The 20,789-nt window shown below is 35.5% G+C and overlaps 2 protein-coding genes across 2 annotated transcripts; one reads left to right on the top strand and one right to left on the bottom strand.

Annotated features, from left to right (window-relative positions):
• The first annotated feature begins 43 nt into the window (after positions 1 to 43).
• On the top strand, positions 44 to 6,401 carry LOC116205281 (sodium-dependent phosphate transporter 1-like). The gene is given in 16 exon segments (XM_031537838.1): positions 44 to 656; positions 658 to 732; positions 858 to 928; positions 3,750 to 3,801; positions 3,913 to 3,980; positions 4,132 to 4,258; positions 4,405 to 4,429; positions 4,432 to 4,619; positions 4,762 to 4,821; positions 4,931 to 4,996; positions 5,100 to 5,156; positions 5,490 to 5,599; positions 5,685 to 5,790; positions 5,881 to 6,135; positions 6,277 to 6,343; positions 6,346 to 6,401. Coding segments are annotated over 16 exon segments (1,461 nt in total). The 5' UTR covers positions 44 to 578.
• Positions 6,402 to 7,754: 1,353 nt separating this feature from the next.
• Positions 7,755 to 16,454, bottom strand: LOC116192800. The gene is made up of 2 exons (XM_031521446.1): positions 16,102 to 16,454; positions 7,755 to 8,105 (listed from the first exon to the last, which is right to left on the bottom strand). Exons 1-2 carry the CDS (start codon positions 16,417 to 16,419, stop codon positions 8,055 to 8,057), a joined length of 369 nt encoding a protein of 122 aa, XP_031377306.1. The 5' UTR covers positions 16,420 to 16,454; the 3' UTR covers positions 7,755 to 8,054.
• Between the last annotated feature and the right edge of the window lie 4,335 nt (positions 16,455 to 20,789).

Here is a 20,789-nt window from a genome sequence, read left to right as displayed (position 1 = left end):
ATGTGTCCCATTCTCTTTTTCCCTACTCGAGGAGGCAAAAATGACCCACATTTTTAGTTCAATAATCCTTTTGGCACAAGTTAAAAGATTGAAATGTACTACTAATATGGATTGGTTTAAACGGTTCAGTGCCTTGTGAATGAAGAAAATTCACAGTGAAAGCTTTACATTTAGGGCCGACTCGGCTTGATTGAAATAGTTTGGGTTCAATTGGGCTTTGAGATATTATGATTCATATCAAAAGAAAGAGTGACATGTACCAATTTTTACCGAAAGTCCTGTTGCACATTGAAGAATAATAATACAGAGTATTTTCCGACTTTGACCCAATCATCTATTAGAAACTCATTGACCCAATCATCTATTACAGGGAAGGAAAAGGGACAGCCAATTTGGTGTTGTCACAAAATTAACAAGAAAAGCAACATACAGCACAGAAAAAGACAGACAGGACAGTGAAGGAACCCCTTTGGAGATTCATCCAAAGCACATATAAGTGCTGGCAAGAGACAGAAATTTCAGTTGACATGAGCTCCTTGATTAGGTAAGTTGCCTGAAGAGACTGAAAAAGTTGAAAAATGTACTCCGAATACAGCCCTGTTGTTCCAATTGAATTGCCCGACTCTGTAATCGGGAAATGGCAAGAGACTTACCATTAAAATACCAATATTCGGAGCTTTCGCTGCTATAGCAGCAGCATTCATGGTTGGAGCCAACAGTCTTCCTGCCCCGGTTCGTGATTCATTTACTTAAATCAATTTCTTTCAGCATATAATGAATAAAACTGGAATGATATATAGAGAAGCACTGCTGATGTTTGCTGAGTAATTCTTTAGTTGATCTGATTTGTTTGGCAGTTCCCTACTGTAGTTGGATCAGGGACAATGACACTACCGAAGGCCTTTGCGATGGCTTGTGTGGTCTATGCGAAAGATTAAATAAGCATAAGCACAACGGAAGTGATAAAACTGACAAAAACAAAAATTTCGTCGATTAAGAATGCAAGGGTTGAACCCGGAATCCAATCCCAGGTTTGTAATATCACCTCCATCGACTTAAATAACATGGCTTAACATCCACGAGAAAGTCTTCATCGAAGATTACCTCTTGAAGCAAGAGTCCCGTAGATGGTGTAAGGCCGATCAAATTCTCGGCCTCTAACTTGTCCACACGGACTCAACTTTCACCAAGGAGCACCTCTCCACGCTTCCTAGCGGACCCGTGCCTTGCCCCACAGCTGCACAAGAAAGCTTGGATGAAGGAGATGCGATGAGGTGGTCTCGAGGCAATCCGGAAAATCAAAACGAGTTCGATTTTGGCTCTCCAATGGAAGTAAGGAGCAGCTGCAGTGCTGAACCTTTCAGCTCTGTTCTTCTTACCCGTTGGCTTCAAAATACTTTCCCTTCAAACACTTAAAAGTCTTAGACAACCACAAGAAAGGTTGGAGTTAATCTTAGCCATACATATCTATATATATTGCATAATTAAACCATAAGACCTAAGTTTGCAACTTTAATCAATTCTCAATTAATTAATATTGCAAACACATCCTTGTAGTTACCAAGACCTAACTTTAGTCCAAAGGAGAAAGACCGAATTGTTCTCGAGACTAGTTTCCATATATAGACTTTCTATTCATGGTAACTTTCCAAATAAGAAAATTTTCATTTATATCTCATATAAATATTCCTTATTAGGATCCACCTCAATTTGATCGACTTCTAGATGTGCTAGCGAGCCTGCAATCGAATTGCAAGTCTAATCCGATAATTGATTCCTAATTGACTATCTTAATTAGAATCAATTAATTCTTGACTTAAACGAGTCCCATTGTGTTTGCCTAACTAGATTCACCATTAATTGGCAATGCGATTATAATATCAACTTCTTTGATATTATTGGAAACTCCTTTTCGCACTAGAAGGTAAAATTTTCAAAATGCCCTTGGCTCTCATAAGTCATGGGTAACGTCTAACATAACATGTCATGATCAACCAAGTAATGATGAATGTTCAATTAGGACATTCTTATGAACCAACGATCATACATGCACTCGAGTCCCTTCATTGTAAGATCCCGATCAAGCCAGGGTCATTGTTAATGTCAAACCCTATAGTTGACCTTATGGAGTATCTGGGTTTCTAGTCTTTGATCATTAGGACTTAAACTAGAAACTCCTTTCTATTTAAGTCCAACTACCTTAGTCAAGGATTTCTTGATTGAGAATCAACCTCATATCCATAGGATATTTTCCTAGTTCATTCAGGTTAATGAATCCCTTCTTGACTGGCCACCTGCCTCTCATACACAACTAACTAAAGCCACCGGCTGCCAAATACTATGCTCGACATAAGTACATAAACAGTAGCAAACTTTAGCCACCTATGCACAAGGCAACCGTACAATCTCAAATCTAAGGATTACAAGCACTAATATGATCTAGATAATATTTTATTGACATTAATGAAATATAGTGCTTACATTATCCAAGCGTCATGTTCGACCTACTTATCATATAAGTGTCCGGGTAAATTGCACTGGTGGTCCAAAATGTTTTACAAATGTTTCATTATGGTCCAAAAAGTTTTTTTCGCTACATGATGGTACAAAATGTTTCAAAATTGTTTCATGATGGTACAAACCATCAACTCGAGCTTGACGCCGTCAAGCCGACGCTGACGTGGCTACTACGTGTCACCTCTTTGCTGATGTGACCGAAAAATTTTAAATAATTCTAAAAATTTTAAAATTTTAAAACTTTTAAAAATAATTTTAAATTTTAAAAACTTTTAAAAATAATTTTAAACTTTTAATTTAAAATTTAAATTTAAAATTTAAAAGAATTTATATTATTTTAAATTTAAAATAATTTTAATATTAAATTAAAAACATTTTAATAATAAATTTAAAATTATTTATAAAATTATTTAAAATTATTTTTAAAAATAACAAAAATCATTTAAAAAATTTTAAAATTTTTAAAAATAATTTTAAAATTTTTAAAATTTTAAAATAATTTTTTTCCAAATTTTTACTCTTTTCTTGTTTTTTTTGTATTTTTAAAAACAATTTAAAATTTTCCAAAATTTTTAAATATATATTTTTATTTTTAAAAATTTTTTTACTATTTTTTGGTATTTTTAAATTATTTTTTGTATTTTTTGGACTTTTTAAAATTTTATTTTCTCTTAAATGACGTGTCGCACTATGATTGGTTTCACGTAACAAAAGTGACACATAGGACGCTACGTCAGCAAAATGTTAACGGCGTTAGGACCAATTGACGGTTTGTACCATCATGAAATAATTTTGAAACATTTTGTACCATCATGTAGCGAAAAAAACTTTTTGGACCATAATGAAACATTTATAAAACATTTTGGACCGCCAGTGCAATTTACCCATAAGTGTCCACATGTTTGTCTCGACATGTAATATCGTATAGCATGGGACTCACTATTCCATTATCATTAGTATCGCATACTATTTATGGACGTAAACAGAGATGACAATCTTCTGGAGTGATAATGCCCAGTTAAGGCTGCTACGATCGTGAACTGTTTTCAAGAAACTTGTACTGGATTACTCCAGCACTCATATTCACAACTCCTTAAGAATGAAGCTTCTAACAAAAATCTTCCGGACTTATTCTGATAAATATACACATATTATGAATAACAGATCAATTAACTGCCATAAATAGGAATTATCCAAAGTAGGCATAACGGCTCTATGGCATACAACTAACATCCTGGAGCGGCTCTTGCAAGCAGGAGCACTGTCGATTCCCTGTTGTCCGGTGTATGGAAATTGGAAACTTCAGTCATCAAGTTTCTCGAAGTATTCTTGATTGTTTTCAAAAGACGCAATTGGAATTGCCAGCAGTCGTCGTTAATGTTTGTTTCGTTGCAGTTTTTTAAGGAACAGCAGCCCAGTGAAGGGTTCCTGATGTGGAGCATGATAGTTGTTATAGTCACAACATACTAATCACCTCTTCCAATCAAACTGCTTCGATGTTGATCTTGTTGATGTCTTAACTTCATGGGAAAAAAAATTAAAGAAGAAATCCAAACACAGAGGGTGCAAGCAAGGGTCAGGATCTGAAATATTTGCTTCTGAATCTTTGGAAACAGCTATATGGCTTGCAGTGGCAACACATTGGGAAATCCCAGTCTCAGCTAGGCAATCTTCACAGGCTGCGCTCCTCGGGACCTTACTTGTTAACAAAGGATTTAGCCGACTTCCCATTTGGCACACGGTAAGAAAATTATGTACAAATCAATGACATAAAGGAAGAAAACAGAGATGTCTGATTATATTTAGGGAGATTTACTGCACAAAATTCTGCACTTTAAGCTCCGAAAGAGCTCTGTCCAATCAACTACTTGAATTGGTGCCATGCAGAATGAGTTTCATAGCTTTAAAGGTGGAGACTCCTGAAGATCTTCCTGGAGTGGGCAGCTACTCCATTAGTAGCCTGCCCACTCGGGTTTTGCCTATTCACCACGATGAATTCTCTTCTTCTTCGCCACAATAATGCTGAGAAGTGAATCCTACTTTTCCTGCCAATTGACTATGGCATATCCGCGGGACTTCTCTGCCTCTTCATCGTCTACCAGGTTTTCAGTCTCAGCTCTTTTGAAATTAACCTGGAAAGAGATATTCTCGAAACGTTCACAATTATCAATTTAAGCTTCGATTATACTTGTTAACTGAGCTATCATTCTATTGTAGGTCATACCAAATTTAGCTGAACCTTAGAAATGGGCTGCTATGGTTGCTACTGCACTCGCAACCTTGACCGGAGCTATACCATCTCTGGTAAAGTCCATATTTCACCCATCTCTTTTACTTTATTTTTGGTCTTACTACTAGTGCGGTATCATACTGATACTGACGGAAGAATCTTGTGCTGGTGCCTCTTAAACAGATTGTGGTGATTGCTTTAGCTAAAAGGAAGTCAAAATACGATACCAACAAGAACGACGAGTCTCTGGTGTGTCAATCCTCAATGACATCAGAAACAAGACAAGATTCTAGAACTGACAATAGTACACAACCCAAAGTTGCAATGAGATTGCTCTGGATGCTTCTGGCAGTCATCAGACGTCACAGTCGACTCCATTCAAGCAGTTGCTGGAATCTACACCGAACAGGTTGTTGGCACAAACAAAGAAATCTTGGACTGTTAAGGGAAAAGAAACTCCGAGCTTTATTTTGAAATTCAAAAGGTCTACTTTATTTCCTGTGAGTAATTTATCATACTGAACCATGCCTGTGACACCCTTTAAAAGGACTTTGGGCCATACAGCTATTCCGTTGGTTGTTTCGTTGAAAACTGCAGGATATATTTATTGTTGAGCTATCTGTTCGTCACAAGATTTCCCAACTATAGATGAGAAAACTGAACTATGTAAATTATTTGCCTGCTTTGTTACATGCGTTTTGAGAGTTTTAACGGATTGTCACATGGTTAAACGCAATTGCAGGTCATAGTATATGACACAGCTGCCCTTATCATGCATGCACTGGCAGAGAAGTACGACGGTCTGGAGGACTTATTTGGATTTCCTCATGTATTAGCTTCTTGCATTTTTATGTAAGTTCTGCTTCTCGAACCGATCCAAAAGAACAAAAACAGATGGCTGTTTAGGTATGACAGTAAACTCGAATATGGGATGTAGGCTAATTCAATCAGCCAGTGAAGTAGCGGCTCTTGTGAGTCCATTTGGAGCAATCCACAATGTTTTTACCCACAGAACAAAAATCTCCGGAGTTGGGAAAGATCTGGTGATTATGCTTCTATTTCAAGTGCAATTTTATTCATTTCATTTCTTACAAACTAACTTTTCATTCGTTTTGTTTGATGAGTATATTCAGAAATCTATACAAGTGGCTTGGTGGTTCAGAGCAATAGGAGGGCTGAGTGCGGCAATGGGATTCAGGCTAGTCAGGTGTCGACTGACGCAGAGCTTGGGAGGGAAACTCACATACATGAGCAACTCAAGGGGCCTGGCTTGTCAGCAATCAACAATAGGAGCCATTGTTGCGGTCTCCCTGATGAAACTTCCTGTTTCGAGTGTCCATGCCTTTGTTGGGTCCCTAGTGGGTGTTGGGCTTGCTGATAATCCTCAGGTAAGGCCACATAACACATACTTCAATTCTTAACCGGAAAGACTTCACATGAGTGGTTCCACGGGAAAATATGATTTTCCGCTTTTGGTTCATGGGTAAACCATTCCGGACCGGGTTCTTTGTTTTTGGATTTTGTTGCAGAATGTGAATTGGAAGCTGCTGCTGAGATTTGTATTTGGATGGATCCTAACGATAGTATGGTGTCGTGGGTTGCTTATGTATTCTTCTCTGCCTCTGTCCTCTCCCCTGCCTTCGTCTTGCCCTGATCTTCTTCCTCTCCTTATATCTTCGGAATTCGATAACAATAGATCAACTATTGCCTCAAAAGTCTTACTTGAATCTTGCTTTGCTATAGTTCTACATCATAGTTCATCCTTATTCTCTTCCATTATCATGTAAATTAAATAATAATAACCCTCAAGCAAGTAAATGTGACGTGCGTAGATCTCGTGCCGTGTCTGTCCACGAGTTTGGGAAGCTCCCACCTCCTTGCATCGTAGCCCTTAGAAACGCTATCTGGAGCTGTTCTCGCATGTAGAGTTACTTGGATCCATAATCTTGTAGGTGTTTATGAGTTCGACCGGAATAAATTCTTATTAAAAAAACGTAAATTTCGACGACACCCCTATAATTTGTGAAATGACCAACGACATCTCTCCTTTCAAAAATTAGCCACACACCACCCCTTCTTTTGCTGATCTGGCAGCAAGAAAATATTCACTTTGTCATGTGGATCCCATGTCATAGAACTACACAAATTGACCCATTACCTGATTTATTTACCCGAACCAAATCTGACCCGATTTAAGGAAAAAAAGTAGAAATTAGCAAAAGGAGGGGTGCATGTGGCTAATTTTAAAATGATGGAATGTTGTTGACCATTTTACAAATTATAAGGGGTGACGTCCAAATTTTTCCTTAAAAAATAAAAAAAAAGAAAAAAAGGTGAGAAAAGGAATAAGTAGATAGTATCACTACATCGAACAACTCCAATAGTGAACCTTCACCTATGTATAAGGTAGATGTTGCAATGATGCCAAAGAACTAAATAATTTTTATTTTATTTCATTTATTGAGTTATTTTTATCACTGAGAAAGTTGTGCTCAGTGTAAAAATACTTGTCTCGATCTGTAATCAAGACTATAACCCAATACGTTATGGTTTTCAATTCTCCCAATGGAACTTCCAAACCGGCCCCTTTAATTTCTCATTCTCTTATGACCAGCTCAACACATGTGCCTTTCTTTATAATTGGAAAGGTGATTTAACTGAATATTTTTAACGACAAATCGGGTCATCAAAGATGTTTTGGCCTCATGAGATCAAGCCTCACGTGTTTGATTTTTTCCAGTGGAACTTCCAAACACCGTTAATTTCTATTATCTTATCACCTTCTCAACACATGTACCTTTCTTTGTAATCCGAAAGGTGATTTAACTGAATATCTTGCAAAGACAAATCGGATCATCAAAGACGTTTTGGTCTCATAAGATAAAGCTATGTTTCAATTATTTCACGTGCATGTTTATCATTCGGGCATCATAGATGGACCAATTTAGATTTGATGCAACTAAGTACATTTATTAAATAATCCTTCATTTGATACAAACTAGATTTAAGCATTGGTAAATTACTTTTTACAATTTCACCATAAAACAGTTGAAAATAATAATCCTTCATTCCTCTTTTTCTCCCACTTACAATGATACTTAATTTTTACATGCTTTCTTTTTGTAGCTATAGAGTGTGTATAGGTCCAGTTGAGGAAGGGGAAGGAATCCAAAGGTGATAATAAACTCTAGATGGAAAGCGAACTTTGAGTTTTTATTTTCATATTGAGGATGAACGTCTTGCCATTACTCTCTCTCTCTCTCTCTCTCAATCCTCATTGTGTGCTCCGCTTTAGTAGCAAAGCACACTACATCGAAGAGGAACCATAGAGACGTGAGGAGCAACACCAAGTCCTTACCTGCATCAGAAATGGAATGATCAAATCAATTTTCCATACATTCGAATGGTAAGATTCATTGGGTTTAGGGGCAAAATAGTATACTTACAAATTTAATTAGTGTAAATTCCACTAAATTAGGTGACCTTTTCGGTGGCATTTCCTTGGACTTAATTTTAAGTGTTGAAATTAAGTGATTAACCTCTAAATGTTTAATTCATTAAGTGCTTTAATTAAGTCAATCTTATTTAGAGACAGGAATGTGTAAATATATACTTCCTTTTCTAATTCTAAAACACTAGAAGTACTACATTATGGATGTTACCCCTATTTGACACGCCTATAACTTTTCCTTTTTTCAAACTCTGATATAATTTTTTTTCTAATTATATCATTCTTTAATATAGAAAATTAAAAATAATTCTTGAAAAAAAAGAAGAGAAGAGAGAGCTTGGACGATCAATAGGTGGGAGGAGTTGTGATGGCTCGTCACCAACCACAGCAGCCAAAGGCAAGGTCATTAGTAACCTCAAATGTGGTCGGAGATCTCGAGTGTCCATGAGGGGTACGGCTCGTAAATTCTTAATTTGCTAGAATCGCTCCAAATTTTAGGTCCCATAATTAAAGAATACTATATTCAACATATATACATATATATTATTATACTTATCCATAATAGATTAATATCTAAAGGAAAATGGGTATCATAATTATTTATTAATTTAGTATTATATAAGTAAAAATAAAACAGTATACATGTAATATATATATTTTTTATTAGGAATTCTGAATGGTTACGCTCGATAAATCTTAAAAATGAAAAACAGATACGATTAACTGAAGTTACAATTTTGATATTTTAATTAATAGAAAGGAAAATGTAATTGCGTAAGTAGTTAATGGAATAGGTTGTATAAGTAACAAAAAATATAGTAGCATAAGTAACCGAGAAATGGACTGAAAATAAAAAATACCTAAACTACTTAGAACTGAATACAAAAGTTCTATCTTTTAATTTGTATTATATATCATCAATTATAAAGTAAATCAAGTAAAGATAATCTAAAATGTGAAGCAGCTATCGACATTGTAGCAATGAAATGGAAAGAATGTGATAAAAATTTAAAGAAAAAAGAGATCTCAACGAAATATGTATTATTAATATTTATGCAAATCATTCACTCTTTTTTTTTTCTGAATAGACAATAATTCATTTGGCTTTCAAATATAAGTAAATAAACACCGTATACTGTCACTTTGAATATACGTGTTTTACCAATCATATTAACCAATTCCCACTATATAAGTATGTCTGTATTATGTACGGAAAAGGGATATAATTCATTGCATGCTTATAGTACTAATTATTCAATAACGAAAAGTGAATGAAGCATGTACAGTTATTAAAACAATTGTAAAAATAATTTTTTATAAGAATAAATAAATACATAATCTAAATATGCAACATTTTAGAAAATAATTTTTTATTTTTTAAAAAAACTCATGTCAAAATCTCGTGCAACGGACGCGTAAAACCTTATTGCCAAAAATAATTTTTAATAAATCCCATTTTCTCTTATGTTTATTTGTTAGCCACTATGACATAGGGATTTTCTATCACTCTGTGGCTGAAGGTTCAGCTACATGCGCTCATACAAAATGTTTTATACTTGAAAAACAATATTTCGTATTTGTATAAAAACAAAGAGATGAGACGGTTGATTGTATGTAAAATGCAGTCGACTAAATGTACAATGTTTCGTATTTATATGAAAATAAAGTGATGAAATAGTTGACTGCATGTACAATGGAATCGATTGTATTACATATGTCAAGACTTTGTTTTCGTACAAGTACGGAGCATTGTTCTCCGAGTACAAAACCATTTCTGACGGCAGTGGCTGAGGATGCTAGAAAATCCATAGACATAATAATTCTATACAATCCCTTGTTTTTCTCTTATTGCTTACTTTTTCGCAGTTCCTAATTATTCTTCCTGTTAACCAACCACATGGTTCAATTAAATCAATTTTATCTATCATTTTTTTGGTAAAATTTATATCCATCCTTTTTTCAATTACAAGAGAAATTCATTAGCCTAATACTATAAAATACCCATCTTTTTTTTACCTATCCTTTTTAATTTGCCAAAACTTGTCCATTCTTCTTAATATTCTATTAAATAAATTTCCTCTCCCATGCATCCGCTATTTATGGCCGAATTACTCAATTTCCCTCTTCAGTTCTTTCTCTGACTTTCAATTTTTCCTTTTCCCTTCTTTTGGTTGATGCAACCAACAAAGAAAGATTTTCTTTTTCCTGAAAATGATTGAAGTAATAATTACATTGAGATAAACTTATTAGAAGAGATTGTTATGACAGTTTTCTTATTAATTTTATTACATCTTAAAACCTGAAAACATATTTAAGATAAAGCCTTATATTAATTTTATATAAATATAAATTAAAACCATCCTATTTAAAATTTTTGTTGTGAGTATTAAGGAACTTGACAATGGCCTCATTCTGTTTGATTTTGAAACTGTGGAAGGAAGAGATTTTGTCTTGAATAATGGGACATGGCATATTAATCACTGTCCTATACTGCTTAGACCATGGGAGAAGAACATACAGGTTGTTAATCTTGAGCAGAAGAAGGTCCCAGTATGGGTTAAGCTCTCCAAAGTCCCATTGGAATTACTGACTGAGCAGGGCCTTAGTTATGTTGCTAGTGGTTTGGGGATCCCTGTGTGCTTTGAGAAGAAAGTTGAGTATATTTCTCGAGGGAACTCTGCTAGAATGTGTATAGATATTACTGTCCAAGGTGAGTTGCCTAAAACCTTGACATTAGTGATGGAAGATGGGCAGTACACCGATGTGGAGGTTGAGTATCCTTGGAAAACTGTGGCTACAAAGAAGTGGGTGCCTAAGGCTCAAGCTCAGGTTTCATCTGCTGAGGACTCTAAGACACCAAATGGGTTGGCCAAAGAGACTGCTTTGGTGGTTGAAGAAGTACCTGGTTCAGGGAAGTTGAAGGGAGCAGAGCTTAGCAGGTCCCCTCAAAAGAGGCCTGTACTAATGAAGGAAGGTTGTAGTATGCCTTTAAGTAAGAATGTGGCTAAAAGAAGTGCTGTTTTTTAGTCAAAAGCAGGATCCAAGATTGAGTCCTCCAATAGATTCTCACTTTTGCATGAAGCAGCTGATCCAGAATTTTCTGGTAACACAAATGTACCAATGCTATCCACCAGGAAAGTCAGTAGCTCCGTTCAGGGCTTTAACCAATTGATGCAAAATATAACACAACCACAAGAGGGACAAGAAGGGTAGTAAGAGGCAGGAGCAGTCTGAGGTACCTGGACAACAGTCTAGAGGTAAGAACTCTGGTTCGAGCCTCTCTAATGCTTAGAATACTAACATGGAATGTGAGGGGTTTTAATAGATCCCTTAAGCATCAGGAGTTGAAAAAACTAGTTGCTTCTCAGAAGGTTAATGTCATTCGTATCCTGGAAACAACAGTGCAAGAAGGAAAGGCACAGGGTATTGTGGACAGTATGTTTAAGGGTTGGACCTTGATTCACAATTATTCGCATGCTCATCTTGGAAGACTATGGTTACTTTATGATGACACAGTGACTGTTTCTGTGGTTGAAAATGGGGATCAATGCATTCATTGTGCCATTCAAATTAATGGTTTTTTTACCTGCTGGTTCTCAGCAGTTTATGGTGCTAATACTGCTCCTGGCTGGTGATAAGCCCTAGATTTTGGCTGGTAACTTCAATGTTATTAAATCTGATGAAGAGTCCAGTAATGCTGAGATCAGTGACCTCCCTGGAATGATGGAGTTCAGGAATGTTTTGAAAGAAATTACACTTATTGATCATCCATGGATAGGAAATTTCTACACTTGGACTAATAAAAGGGCTGAAGGATTTATTGCAAGGAAATTGGACAGAGTATTAATAAATGAGCATTGGTCTAATCAATTTGTAGGCTCTACTGTTGAATTCTTGGTTCTACTCATTTCTGACCATTGTCCTAGTATTGCTACAGTGATAAAAGAGAAGCCACTTACTAAGAGCTCTTTCAAATTCTTCAAGTTCTGGACAAATCATAATGAATACTGTAGAGTGGTGGAGGCGTCTTGGGCTAAGGAGATTAGAGGCAACCCCATGTATGTTTTATGCAGGAAGCTGAAAGAACTCAAGAAGGTGCTCAAAGACTTCAATAAAGAATACTTTTGGGATATTTTAGCAAGAACTACTGCAGCATATAAGAAGCTTGCTGAGGTGCAGTACAGGCTACTGTTGAATGATCGAGACCCTGAATTGATCGAAGCTGAACATGTACTCTGCAAAGATTATATTGAATTAAGGCTGGCTGAGGAATCTTTCTATAAACAAAAGGCACAAAGTTAGATGGCTTTCCTTGGAGGATCATAATACAGGATATCTTCACAAGGCAATGAGGCAAAAGAGAGCAAAAAGCACTATTAAAGTCCTGTATAATGGAGATGAGCAAAGGATCGAGAGGCCTGCAGACATAGCCAAGGAAGCTGTAGATTTTTATGAGAAACTTCTTGGTACAACGGACCCACAAACAAATGGGGGTGAAGTCTCGCAGATTGAACAGCTCTTGAACTTTCAACTCACCTCTGCTCAGGCTGCCTCCCTCATTCAGCCTGTATCTGAAGAAGAAATAAAGAGGGCTCTATGGAGTATGGATGGGAACAAGGCACCTGGGCCTGATGGATATAGCTCACACTTTTTCAAGACTTCATGGCACATTGTGGGTAAAGATTTCTCCTCTGCTATTCTGAAATTTTTTTCATAGTGCTAAGCTGCTTAGAGAAATCAATAGTACTTGCATTGCACTTGTTCCCAAAGTGCCACACCCTTCTAGAATGACTGAGTTTAGGCCAATTTCTTGTTACAATGTTACTTATAACTGCATAACCAGGATCTTGGCAGATAGACGAAAAGCAATCCTTCCTGATTTTATATACCCTAACCAAAGTGCTTTTGTAAGTGGAAGAACAATTGGGGACAATATTCTTCTTGCACATGAGATTGTGAAAGGATATCAAAGGAGAGGTGTTAGTCCAAGATGCACTATCAAGGCTGACATAATGAAAGCATTTGACTCAGTCAGTTGGGTATTTTTGCGCAATATATTCAAGGCCATCAGTATACCAGAGCAGTCCAGCAATTGGGTTTTTTTCGTGCATAACTGGACCTAGATACTCAATAAATGTGAATGGTGGGATGGAAGGCTATTTTGAGGGCAAAAAGGGACTAAGGCAGGGGGATCCTCTCCCACCTTATCTTTTTGTTATGGTCATTAAGGTCTTGTCCAAGCTTATTGATAGGGCTGCTGCTGATAAGAGAATCGCTTACCACCCTTTCTGTAGTAAAGTCAAGTTAACTCACTTGGCATTTGCAGATGATCTCATTGTGTTCCTTAAAGGTAAGCTGGACTCAGTAACTGCCATACTAAATGTTTTTGAGGAATTTCATAAATTGTCTAGCCTTCGACTCAACCCTGGGAAAATAGAGATATTTTGTGCAGGGATTGAGGATGCTATGGTTCAAGCAATGGTAGCCATTAGGGGCTTTAAATTGGGGTCTCTTCTAGATAGATATTTGGGGGTACCTCTGATTCCAGGGAGGCTCAATGATAGAGATTACAGACCACTTATTGACAAAATAACTAGCAGAATTGATGTATGGGCAACGAATAATAATAATAATAATAATAATAATATTATTATTATTATTATTATTCTTGCTCCTCCTATCCTATGCAGGGAGGTTGCAGTTAGTACAGTCTCATATATGCCCTTGTAAACTTCTGGTGCACTGTTTTTATACTTCCTAAAAAGGTTTTGAGGGCAGTTGAACACAGATGTAAACTGTTTCTGTGGAAAGGGAAGAATGGTGAAGCTAAGGGAGCTAAAATACAGTGGGAGCAGATCTGTCTACCCAAAGCAGAAGGCAAACTTGGTGTGAGGGACTTAGGTGCCTGGAATCATGCTTGTGCAATGAAGTTTATATGGCAACTTTTCAGGAAAGCAGGCTCTCTTTGGATAGCCTGGGTGGATGCTTACCTGCTCAAGCGGAAGAGTTTCTGGATTTTGAAGCTACCTAATTATTGCTCCTATGCTTGGAGGAAGACCCTCAAGTTAAGGCCCATGGTTTGTCCACTACTAAAACACAAGATTGGGATTGGGTTAAGTACTTACTTCTGAACTGATAACTGGTGCAACAGAAGTCCACTAATGGGAGAGACCAGGACTAGATGTGGAATTTGTCAACATGCTACCGCGGCTGAAGCTTTGAATTACACAGTTTGGGATCAAAGAGTCTTCAGGGACAGAGAGAGGCAGTTATGCAGCAGCTGTTGATAGACATACAACTGGACCCTAAAAAGGAAGATGTTGTTCTGTGGATGGCCAACAGTACGAGCAGGTTTACTATCTCTAGCACCTAGGCTGTATTCAGAAGGAAGGATAGGAAGGTCCCGTGGTATAAGCTGGTTTGGTTTACCCCAAGTGTGTCTAAGCATTGTTTCATAAGTTGGCTAGCCATATATAATAGTTTAGCAACTATGGACAGAGTTAAGAAATGGGATGTGGGGGTGGATACAACTTGCAAACTATGTTGTGCAGCAGAGGAGAGCAGAGATCATTTATTTTTCTCTTGCTCTTTCAGTAAGCACTTGTGGGAGAAGGTATTGCAGAAGTGTGGAGTTGATAGGATTGTGGAAACCTAGTCAACTGAGCTTTTTTGGGCCTCTAAGAATCTCAGAGGAAAGGCAATTCATATTGTTTGGTTGAAGTTGTTATGGCATGCATTTTTGTACTTTGTATGGAAGGAAAGAAATGTTGTGCTGCATTGCCAAGAAGTCCCTTATGCTGATAGAGTGTGGACCTTGATTGGTAGCACTATCAAGAGCAAATTCCTTGGTGTCCCAAATATGTAGAGGAAAATCGCTGCAGAACATCAGAGAAGAAGCATTGCAGCATGGGGAGTAGTTCTTTGAGTAATGGCTACGTCAGCTATACACTGTAATGAAGAGGACTGAGTGTAATTTTTTTTTGAGCCTGCAAGCTCCCATTTAGGCCTGTTGGCTTTTTGCACTTTGTCTTTAGGGGCCCAGAGAGTGTGGGCTCTTGTATTGGATCAAATGATTAATCAATAAAGAGCATCGCTGGACTTTATCCAAAAATAAAATAAATTTTTAGTAGGTTGCCAACTTTGTCGGCTACCCTTGCGAGCTCGCCTTAGATTGTAGTGGCCGGCGACGAGCCACCTCACCACTCCCCCCCCCCCCCCCCCCCCCCGGCAGCTCCATTATTTGGCTTGGCGTGTCCACATAAAGAGGGTGTAAGGTATTATTTGGTGTCCAATCTTTATTCGTTAATTTTGTTGAGTATTATAATCCCGCATGGAAAAAAATGAAAGAATAATCATGAATTTATATGAGATTTAGGTACCAACATTTATCAACTTAAGTTTTTAAGTGGATATGGGCTCAGATCCAGGTTACAGTTCCGCGTGCCCACGTGGGCTTACAGTTACACTATGCCGACCTAATAACGAGAGCAGCCAAAAGAGCATCTCGTGTTAGTCTCCCCTCGCTTGAGCATGGAAGATGAGCCTAGCTCAAGGTCAGTTGAGGACGGATTTTTAAGGGCACATGACAGCGTGTAGGCAGAAATAGACCACGCGTATTATAATCCCACATGGAAAAAATGAAGAATAACCATGAGTTTATATGAGACTTGGATACCAACACTTATCAGCTTGAGCGGATATGAGCTTAAATCCGTATAAGCCCAATGAAAATTTAATAAATTTCTTTAATTTTGTTCTGAACTTTTGAATTTATTCAATCAAATCTTTGCTGTTCTATGATAATATCACATGTGATATAACATGTGGACAATGACTATAACTTTACCTAACAATATAAGTACGAATAGATCACGGGAAAATTAAAACTTTAGCTGATTCGTACCTTAAACCAAGCTCTGCATTTTTGTCTTCCAGTATAGCCACTCTTACGTAATTCATAACTATCCGAGATGGTTATGCTTGTAACTTTCGAGAACATTTCATGCTGTGGGAGTATCTTGCCCTCTGAGCTCAGGAAGAAGGTGCGCTGGATCAGAGGAGACCACAGCCCGCTCTGCTCGTAGCAAATCCGAATTCGGATGCATTGGAGAACTTCTGGAGAAGCAGGTCCGACACTGTCTTGGAGACGAGTTCGGCTCGGAGTTGGACAAGGGGTTAGTCCTGATCTGAATGTGAAGGAGACGCTGAAGATGGAGAACATGAGGATGAACAAGTTTGGGAGAGACCCGACATGGGTTTGAGTTAGGAGAAAAGATATCAGAAGGGAGACCTATTTGACATGCATATACATATATATACATGTGCATAAAAAAAACAAAAGAAGAAAAACACAGAATTGTAGAATGTGAAAAATATACATTAACATGGATAGATTCAAGTAATTTGCTGTTTTTTTTCTTTAAGTAAGATCTCGTACTCAAGTTTTGTAAGTGAAGAAAATTCATATAAAAAGAGTTTTATTCCTTAGTGAGTTGATAGTTCAACTGAATTAGTTCATGTCCGTCGAATTTTCCAATATTAAGGTACACATTAAAAAAAAATCATAGGAAGACGAGGAGAGGGGACGGTGGTTGGGTTGGCAATGATTTAGAGGACGTGGGGAGCATAATTGGAGAGGTTCCTTCGGATGCTAATTGGGGTTCTTTTTTTCGGAAATCAAACTGATGATTGGAGAATTTTCTGGCTTTAATTTCTGTCTTGTTATGGGAGATGTGTCAACTATCAATATAAAGTTAGTCAAAACGGTTCAATATTTATTCCCTTAAATAAGATTCTCGGATTCGACTATTATAAATGAAGAAAATTTACGCTGAGAAATTTTTACCCTCAATGAGCCGATTTGACTTGAACTAGTCAAGTTTCATTGGACTTCCAAATTTTAGAGTAAATGCCGAGAAAAAGATAATATGTCAACCCTTCCATGGAAATGGGGAGCAAACTGTTCTGCCCGGACCAAGTTGAAAACAATGTTATAGACCGGAGTTATGTACGTATCGAATACACAATCAACTGTTGTAATCTAATAATCTAATAATCTTTGTTAATAATACTAAGTATGTCTTTGGTTGTGGAGTTAAATATAACTCCACTATACCTAAATTCCCATTCACCTTTGGCGGGTACCCCACTTCCTAGCTATCTTGACTTTTTTTACCAAAGTTTGTCACAGTCTGAGTTTTGAATAAAAAATTTACTCAACCCAATTAAACTCTATTATTTCACAAATTTAACATTACAACCATTACTGTTTTGACTTTTTCTTTATTTTAATAATAATATCTCACTAAAATTTTTTAAGCATTTTTATAATAAAATTTTTAATAATAAATTATCTATCTTCTTTACATCTATATATACATACATATATATATATTCTCACACATATATATATTTTTCAACATTTGTAATAATTGTTTTTTGTCTTTTCTTATTCCCAAAATTGAGTTGAGTTGAGTTGAATTAAAATTTCAACTCAAAAACCAAACTCAGGAGAAATTATCATATGTCCCTTCTTTTCTTTTCTTCATTTCTGCCCTTTCCTTTCCTTTTTTTCAATATTTTTCTCTGAACATTGCTTATTTTTCGTTTTCATCCCTTCTTTTAATTTCTTCTCATATTCTCCAAAAGTATTTCAAAATTATCATATCTTATTAATATATAAGATTGCCTAAAACAAGTTATATCATGCAAAACTAAATTAGAATTATAGTAACACTATATGGGTCCTACCCGTAGGGAACCATCCTAAATCTCTTTCTTTTCTTAAAAAAAATATTTTCTAATATTTTAATTTTTATTTAATTTAATTATACAAACTTTTTTCGGTGTGCATCGCTTGATATTTCGGAAATCCATCGAGTTCAATGAATCTAGGTTTGAGCGAGGTTAGCCCATTAAAAGATCAAGCTATAGCATAAGACTCGCACCCGGACCTTACTTAACGTGAACAAATGCCGATTCACCTAATACTATTGAGAGTGTTAATTCCACATTGAAAAATTAGAGAGAAAGCTATGAGTTTATATGTAGCTTAGGTTTCACCACTTATCAACTTGAACTCTTAAGAGAAAATCAGCCCAAGCTCGTATAAGCTCGATGGGAATTCAATATGATATCAAAACCACGGTTTCACGCATCCGTGCACACGTTATACATGAGGACATGTGTTGAGAGTGTTAATCTCACATTAGAAAATCAAGGAGAAAACAATGAGTTTATATATGGCTTGGGTTGTACCACTTATCAAGTTGAGTTTTTCAATGGAAATGAGTCGAAACCCGTATAAGCCCAATGGGAATTCAATATCATACCAACCAATGTTGGTAAAAAGTGTTATTCAATATGTCACCAATTTAAGTATATCTCTTTTTATTTGTGACGTTAGAAATATTTTTATTTTTCCACTCAGGGTTACGTCAACTTATTGAGTGAGAATAATTATCGCTTGAATATTGACTTGATTGTAACAATATTAAAAATTCAATTTAAGATTATATCGGAGAAAATTTGGCTTTCCCAAAGAATGAAATTAATTATTGTAATTTTTATAAATTTAAAGTATTTATTATCAAGATAGAGTATATAAGTAATTTTTCATTAATTTTTGTTATACTCTATATTGGTTATTGCATATATTATTATGATAAATAAGAAATTAAAGAAAAGAATTTTTCGAACCGTGGCATCGTGATGGTGTTGCACCCTAATATAAAGCTAAAACTCTTGTTTGCTAAGACAGCTGTCAAGCTAAGATTTTTATTAGGCTCATACAGTTTTTCGTTAAATATAATATAAGCGACCAGGATCGGTCCTGAATATAATTAGTTCTGCTGGTTGCCGGCTCCACTCCCATACACGGGGCCAGAGTTCAAACCTTCTCATTTCCCCGGTTGAAATTTTTTTTTTCCTTTTCTTTTCCCTTCATTAATTTGGCGCTGATTCTTTTAAATAAAAAAAAATGTAAAAGGTGCTCAAATCATTATATGGGTCCCTATATTTTTTTTTCTTTTGTTAAATCTTACTTACAATAGGCTAAGATATATTAGATGGTGATGAAATTCATAAAAAGAAAAAGAAAAAAAATTGCATGTAAATATGCACAATTTATTCTCAAAGAGTAACCTTCAGTTCTTAAAAGTCAATTAGGTGGTGGACATCCTTATTTGACAATTAAAGATGCAAAATAATGAATGTATGAAATAGAAAATATTGCAATTCAATATCTTCATTTATTCATTTTGATAAGAAAAATAATTATATAAAGATTATGACCTCAGATGTTACATCTTACCAAACTCTAATAATAGATATAATAGTAATTTATGTATATGCAATTTCACAAATTAGTTAATTCATTGAAACAACTAGAGAAATAGTGAGAGATATGATCGTTTAGTAAGATATATACATACTAAGATAATAAAATATATCAAAAAATAAGATGTTATACATGCTCTGATAAAGAATCATGATTATATGTATATGAGTATGATACATTATTATATTTTCTGTTAAGTATATTAGTCTATATTTATCGCATCAGTACAGACAATTTTTATATAGACCTCAAATAGAAAGATTATATTGTAAATATTAAATAAATTATATATTCGTGATATATAATGCATATATTCATATAGGATAGTTGTATAAGTTAATATATAATTTAATCACGTTTAGACTATGATAGTGCGTTTGGTTTCAGAGTTAAAGTAATTTTGATTGTGGAAAATGATAAATGATTGTGTAGTGTGTTGAGTTAAAGTTAAAGTTAAAATTTTTGATTTGGGAAATATGTATTTTTATTGTGTAGTATGTTGAGTTAAAGTTAAAGTTAAATTTTTTGTGAATTTAACTGCAAAATCAAACGGAGCATCCGCGGCATTGTCGGGTGCTTTGCACTAGTCTCTCTCTAATAGGGCCGAGTATGGTGTTTCCTTTGCAGTCAGGCAAGTGGTTTTTTTTTTTTTTTTTTTTGCTTTCCCCTTCATTTTATAGCATTAGGTGAAAGAGAATAGCTCATGGGATTAGTGCCACCTTCTTTCATAGGAAAGACCCGAGTTCAATCCTTTATTTGCACAAACTTTTTTTTTAAATGATAATAATGTATACGCTACTTATTTTTTAACTTGAAAAAGTCATAAAAAAATTCTCAAGTTATTCATATATTATATTTGGTACTTAATTTTTGTTTAATTAAAATATAAATTATTTGAAGGGTGAATACAATGATACATATAATTTTTGTTTTCTTTTTTACTTTTCTGGCTTTTGTCTTATGTCAATTTTAAGGGAGAATCTGAGTCAGCATGTTGGAATAGCTCATGAGGTGTGTGCCACCTTCTTCCGATCCTCTGCTTGCAAAACTTTTATTTTTTATTTTAATAATTTCACGCTACTTATTTTTTAACTTGAAAAATTCGTGAAAAATATTCTCAAGTTATTCATATATTATATTTGGAACTCAATTTTTGTTGTTAGATCTTACTTACAATATAAATTATTTGAAGAATTAATACATATAATGTTCGGCTGCTTATTTGTTCAAGTTAGTTTTAATTTGAAAAGATA

Source organism: Punica granatum, chromosome 1 (assembly GCF_007655135.1).
Source record: "Punica granatum isolate Tunisia-2019 chromosome 1, ASM765513v2, whole genome shotgun sequence".
Classification (NCBI taxonomy): domain Eukaryota; kingdom Viridiplantae; phylum Streptophyta; class Magnoliopsida; order Myrtales; family Lythraceae; genus Punica; species Punica granatum.
The sequence above is the reverse complement of the archived record's forward strand: the minus strand, read 5'-3'. Positions and strand labels throughout refer to the sequence as shown.